This window comes from Dendrobium catenatum, unplaced genomic scaffold, assembly GCF_001605985.2.
Source record: "Dendrobium catenatum unplaced genomic scaffold, ASM160598v2 fragScaff_scaffold_792, whole genome shotgun sequence".
In the NCBI taxonomy this organism is placed as follows: Eukaryota; Viridiplantae; Streptophyta; class Magnoliopsida; order Asparagales; family Orchidaceae; genus Dendrobium; species Dendrobium catenatum.
Window position 1 is genome coordinate 5,654 of NW_021319254.1, and position 7,017 is coordinate 12,670.

At 33.0% G+C, this 7,017-nt stretch overlaps 1 protein-coding gene across 1 annotated transcript; it reads left to right on the forward strand.

Moving 5' to 3' along the window:
* The first annotated feature begins 1,013 nt into the window (after positions 1-1,013).
* LOC110093660 (protein RESISTANCE TO PHYTOPHTHORA 1, chloroplastic) lies at positions 1,014-5,965 on the forward strand. The gene is made up of 4 exons (XM_020818615.2): positions 1,014-1,369; positions 3,400-3,610; positions 5,035-5,204; positions 5,855-5,965. The coding sequence occupies exons 1-4, from the start codon at positions 1,076-1,078 to the stop codon at positions 5,879-5,881; spliced, it is 702 nt and encodes a 233-aa protein (XP_020674274.1). The 5' UTR covers positions 1,014-1,075; the 3' UTR covers positions 5,882-5,965.
* The last annotated feature ends 1,052 nt before the right edge of the window (positions 5,966-7,017 follow it).

Sequence of the window (7,017 nt, forward strand, 5' to 3'; positions counted from 1 at the left end):
TGTAGATGAGGGCTTCTATTATAAGTTTTTCTGGGTGGATGCTTTGAATAGTGTGGTCACGGGCATAGGAGTGGTTGAGACGGCCAGATTGAACCCTTCGATTGTCACGTTCGTTGGAATTTATGGGGCCTTTTAATATGTTGGAATCAGCGATCTTGGGATCGTTGGATTTTCTCATCAGCGCTCGATTCGAGCATAAGCTCTGTTAAAATCGGAGGAACGCTGTTGGTAATCATTGTGGTTGTTAATCTTCAAAGCGCGTTCGTGGCTTGATTTGGGCTCATTTGACTTTATTGTAATTCGTTGTGTCGTGCGGTTTGTATTTCCTAGACGTCAGTTTGACTGTAAGTTTGCTGAATTGAGTTAAGGCTCCATGATTATTTTGAGTTTTCGGCTAATTTCTCAGATCTGTGCTTCGATTCAATTTTTCGGAGAGTATTAATAGTAGTTTGACATAAATATTAATAGGAAATAGATATGAGAAGTGTGATTTTTTTACACTTTTTATCAATGAATAATTTTGAAACTATTATTTGTAAGACCTTTCAAGGAATTGAAGGGGTTTTAATTAATTTTTATATTAAAAAATATGAAGCCTTTTTAGTAATTGATTAAAGGAAGAATTTGATTTCATTTATATTATTATTAAATGACATTATAATTTATAATTTATTGTTCATTATTTAATAAAAATAAAATAATTTATACAAGACTAATATAATACCTGCCCCATTTTATTTACTAAGTTTAATTTAAAGTCATAAAAATATCTAAATTTGAGAACTTATATTTAAAAAAATTTAAGATTTTTTATTTAACAAATCATTTAATTTCTAATTATTTAAATATATCACAAACAAAAATATCAAATTGATAGTTTATTTTTTGTTAATTTCATAAATAAAAAATATAGGTAAACTCACACACTTCAATTTTCGGATTTTCCTTTAGAAAAAAAATTATTTATTTTATCCTTTTCCACGTGGGCGGGCCTGTGGATAAACAAAGGGGCAGGGGTCTTACTCCCTTTTCTGTTTCAGTTCTCCTCTTACAAAGTTCTCAGCCAGGTCTTCATATGCCTCATCCCGTCTTCGCCGCTCTTCCCTGCGCTCGGATTTCATACGTAGTCCCCGTTTTCTCTACAGGCGGGGCCACCTTTTTCCGCCATGGCCGCCTCCTTTGCAGGAGAAGTATTAGTGCCGAGGCTTCCGATGGGATTGGGGCCCCGGCCGCTGGAGGAAGGATCGTAGATGGAGACTCCGGTGCCCGTGCCGACGGAGAAAGGAACCAAACGTCTTCGGAAGCTCAATCTCGTGGTCCCTTGCTCTCAGCTTCTTCGATTCCAGTTGTCAAGAAGGATATTAAGAAGGTGATAAACTCCAGGAATCTTTTCCTTTGTTTACGAGTATTTCATGTTTTTACCGGTGCTTGGATTTTTATCACGCTTGATTTTCTTAATTTAGGAATTGGTTCTTTTCCTGCGGCTGATTTAGAAGTTCCTAGTTGCTTTTTGGAAGTGAAAGGCAGAATGTCTATTGGAATTTATTTATTTATAGTTTAGCCTTTGCGGATGCTTTCTCAAGTCTATTTTTCTGGTAAGGGAGATAAAGTCATCAGCTTTATCCTAAATATATTCGTTTGACTGTACAAATACTATTCCAGTCACTCATGTTCAGTGCTATAGTAGGGTTAATGCTATCATCTTGAAGGAAGTAGTTTTACCTTTCAATGCTCGTTTGTATCGTTATTCCCAAATCCAGAATGATGAGATTGATAGATTGATTAGGGAGATGCTAGAGTAGGGATCACTCGACCCAATTTAAGTCCATTTTTAATTCCAGTGCTATTAGTCAAGTTCTTCGGCAACAATTTCCTTAGTTCCACCTTGAGGAAAATGTGGCACTTTGGGAGGGGAGTATTGATGGACTGACCAATTTGATTGGAGGGAATTAGGTAGTTTCCTAATCAATAGGGGGGTATTTAGGAATGTTCTTAATCAAAGAGGGATTGTTTAAGAATATTTAAATTATAATTTGGAGGGAATTATTTAGTGCAAGAGATATAATTTGAATTCAAAATCTAAGAGGGAAGTTTTTAAGGAAAATGAGGAATTAAGGGGGGATTGTTTAGGAAAGTTTTAATTACAATTGTGAGGGAATTTGGGAGAGCCAGATCTTCCTCTCCAATTGAAGATCCAATTGTATCTTGCATTTTTCTTTATAGTTCTCTCAATAAAAATTATTTTGAGGTGTTCTTCTTCCCAGTTTGTCGTGTTTCATTTGTTGATTTTTATGAAAAGGACATCCATTTTCTATTATGCACATGCTTAATGTGGAATATATTAGTATCCCTGTGTTTAATTAATAAAGCTTGAAAGTTGAACAAATTGTTTGAAAAAGAAAACTGAATATTGAGATTCTTATTCACTTTACAAGGGATTCTTGCTTTATAAAAATGGACCTTATTGTGCTTTTAATTTAAATTCTGACTTTAGAATCATATTAACAAGTTTTATCAATCGAACACCATGTACATCCTAGCAGGTTGGTTTAATCAAACATCTTTTGACGTACCTCCTGCGAACGAAGGCCGAAGCTGGGGCTCTCAGCGGAGAAGGGATACCGGGAAGAAGAACCTGCAAGAGGGTTAGCAGAAAAACACCAATGGAACAGTGATAGTAGTAATACTAGCTTTTCATATATATCTTCTGTGTAATACGATCAGCCCCTTGAGTATATTATACTCCTCCAGCTACTAAGAGGCTACTACTAAAAATAAGGTAAAAAGGAAAATGCAGAATGTTCTTTTAGCAGAACTTAAAACAGAAAAGTCAGAAAAGGTGCATAGCTGCGGTAGTGGAGAATTGCCCAGGCGTCTGGTGGTCCGCGGAGTATGATGCCCCATCATCTTTTCAAATCTCATTACTAAATTGTAAAAGCTGAGAAATAAACATACTCTTCGGATTGAAAAATAAAGCTAGATAAAGTGCAACATTAATGAAGTGATTAATTTCGAGATCCTTATGATGAGATATGTTGCTTTTATATACATTTTGACTAAACTAGGAAAGTTTGATATGTAGTCTTTATTGCATTATAATTATGGATGTACTTGAATAGGAATTACAAGTTATTAGTTCACATTAATGAAGTGTTACTTGGATTTTTGTGCTTTGAACCACTCAACGCACTTCATATTCATAGTTTAAAATATTTGTGGATACTTTATAATTCTACATGATTCCTTCGCTAGAAAGGTTTATCCTTCATGATCTTTGGCCGAGAGGCCTTGGCTATATCTCCTTGACTCATGTCTCCTTTGAAATTACTTTCTTTGTCATTAGGTTCAATGCACTCAATACGGCTTTAATGGAACTTCAAAATATTTTGTATTCCGTAGGTTGTTCAGAAAACTGCTGCTACCTTTGCCCCAAGGGCTTCTACTGCCTCTAAGAATCCTGCTGTGCCTGGAACTGCACTCTACACCATCTTTGAGGTTCAAGGCTATGCTTCAATGTTAATCGGTGGCGCCCTTTCGTTCAATCTTATATTTCCATCAAATGAACCTGACATATGGAGGCTGATGGGAATGTGGTCAATTTGGATGTTTAGTAAGTTTCATTTACTTTTGTTTAATATAAGTAGATACCTGCTTATGCTTGCATGATCAATCACATGTGCTTATTCCGGACTATATTATTACATTGCCAGAACCTTCAAATCTCTTTTGGATTTTAATGAAGAATACTACTTTAGGAGGTCTTAATTTTATGTAAGTGAGGCAATGTATCAATTGTGTGAAATGATTCTTAGGCTTTGTTTGGAACAGCTTTCATATTGCTTCCTAAAACAACTTTCTAGTATAAAATTTTCTAATTTAAGAAATTTTTGTGCTAGAAAGTTGCTTTAGAAAGCAACAAAAAAGCTGTCCCAATATAATTCTTAATTCCTAAATGATATAAAAAGTGCAATGTAAAATCATGTTAAACAAAGAAGTACAAGGCATGCCTAATACATGAGTTACAATCAAATCTGGATTTTGGGAGGTGTTTAAATAAGGAGTTTTAATCTGCATTGCTAGAAGGTTGCTATTAAATAGGTAGAGTTTCAGCCATTGAGTATCATCATGGAGATCATAAGGCGAACATCTTGCTTTTACAATTGTGACTGCGAGTGCTGAGTGAACTTTTCATCACAATAATATTACAAATCTTTCTTGCATTTGGTCAACATTTCGGTGGTGGATGAGCGGTGAGTTTGAATGGAAGGTATAGTAATTGTTGTGGAGATAGGTGGTTGTAACAAAGGCGGAGACGCTGATTTTTGGTGGTTTAGCACTAGACCCAAAATGAATTGGCCATCATTGAACTTGTCTTCAATGAGTTTTGCAAATTTGATTGCTTGGTCTAAAGTATGTGGGACGATGATAGCGCACCTCTTTGCATATGTTGAGTTAAAGCTCAGAGTCAAAATAGCTTTGTTAAAAAAGTTTGTCGGAGCCCCTGATTTTATTGGGGACTTGTTTGTTGATGTTAAAATAAACGAGCTTTGCTCGATTAGGTAGGTATTTAACTCGACTCAATTCGTTTACACCCCTACTAAACCCTTCCTACTGAGGGGTGCAATAAGGATAACAACAACTTTGAACCTTGCCGACTAGCTCCACGAAGAAGTGAGTGGCTCCTTTTCAAGTAGAGGAGTAGAAACGGAGGAAGAGAAGTAGATAACAGGGAGAATTTGAGGGTATATTTTTAAATCCTTGCCTTTTGGTTTCATCATTTCTATATAGCTCCTTTTCTAACAACTTTTCCTAAGCGATCAACAGGCATAACGCCTAGCCACTCCCTAATAAAATCTTAACAATACAAAATAGAAAATGCTATCCATTGGCCAAGAACAAATTCATAGAATTACTCCACTCCAATTTTTTTTCCATTAGAGCTCATGCATTAGATACAAATCCATTCAATTACTTATGTTTTTTTTTTAAACTTGCGTATCCCAACGGCTAATTATTTTGCTCAATTACTTGCAGCTATCCCTTCATTAAGAGCACGAGATTGCTCCAAGAATGAGAAGGAAGCTCTGAATTACCTATTTCTTCTCATTCCACTACTCAATGTCCTCATCCCTTTTTTCTGGAAATCCTTTGCAGTTGTTTGGTCTGCAGATACTATTGCCTTCTTTGTATTGTATGCTTGGAAGGTAATCTTAAATTTATTTCTTCTTGACTGCAAACTCAATTATTATTTTATAAGAACATGGTCAAAATTATCTCTGGATTATTTATGAGGGGTTATTTTAGTTTCTTACTATTTAATATTTTTCATTTATGGTCTGTTAGATACAACTTTTTTGCTGTTTTGTTTTTCAAACAATAATCATAATTTTATTTGCCTCCTAATTTCTTGGTGATTTATCACATGTTTTCAAAAAAATTTATGATGGAAAACTACCTTTTCAATAGTAATTTCACATTCAACTTTATAAAAAACTATCCCAAATAGATCTTTTGTCCGTGGACTTTTCATATATGACTCAAAATAGTCTATCTATCATATAATTTTGAATTTGAATTGAAGAGTCTATGACTATTTTATATCAGATTTGAGGAGTTGTATTGCTTTTTAAAACGGCTTTTGAGTACAAAAATATTAAATTAAAAAAAATTTGTTCTTAAAAGCTGTTTTAAAAAGCAGTAAGAAAATCGTCTCAAACGAAGCCTAAATTGGACATATTAGATAGTTTGGGATATCAATGGACCCTCATATATACTCCAGGGATCATTTTGATATTGTTTGCTTTGTTTATTTTATGGTGAACTTCAACAAATAAATTTCTATTTCTATTTTCAGATGGGCTGGCTTCAAAGGACAGAGTAAACCAGAGGCTTGCTGTTAATAATCTCCACTAATGCTATTCTGCTACTTCTGTATCAGGCTTCAATTCAGTTTTTATTTTTTATATTTGATATATTTATCAGCTTTATTAACATCACTCTCTCTCTCTCCCCCCTCCTCTCTCTCTCTATATATATATATATAGACTTATTGACTTAGGCTTCATTTTGGATGGTTTTCTTACTGCTTATTAAAGCAACTTTTTAATACAAAAAATTTAATTTTGTACTAAAAAATTGTAAGAAGCAGTAGGAAAGTCTATCTCAAATGAAGCCTTGATTTTTTTATAAAGATGGTTTTGAAAGTATTGTGGGAAAATTTAAAGTTTTTTTAAATTATTGTTGGTATTATAAATATTTTTCATTTTAAAAAATAGATAATAAATTTATTACAGTTTCCACGTTTTATTATATATGGTTATCAAAAAATATTTTATCGCAAAATTTTTTAAAAAATAATAGAAAAATAACAAGAAAGCAATTGGCAAATGAAAATGATTGCATTATGAAAAAGAAAGCAATCGGAAAGCTGCTCCAAACATGTCTTGATTTACAATTAAGGCTTCGTTTGGGACGGCTTTTTTACAGCTTCTTGATGCAGCTTTTTAATATAAAAATTATAATTTTTGTACTAAAAAGTTGCTTCAAGAAGAAATAAAAAAGCCGTCCTAAAAGAAGCCTAAATTAGCTCAATGCCAAAATTATTAAATAAAATAGGGCTAATATGAAGTGGAATTAGAGTGAAATTTTCTGAATTTGAATTAATTTTTTTTAATTTCAGCTCAATTTGAGATTGAAATCATTTTAATTTGAGCCAATTCTAATTCAAATGCTTTGATTTGAGGCAACTCAAAATTAATTAGAGTTTATTTGCTTTTTTTTAATTAATTATGTATATAGTTTTAAGTAAAATATTTTGATTCATCTGTATCTTAAAATTATTAAATTTATTTTTAAATGAATCTAAATAGGAGTTCCTCAAAATTTATAATCTCTCTATTATTTAAGAAAATTAAATAAATTTAAAATTCACCCAAATTAAAATGGTCTAATCCAAAATTTCCTAATCAATAGGGAAACTTACATACATCGCATATAAAAATTACGAAATTTGTATAT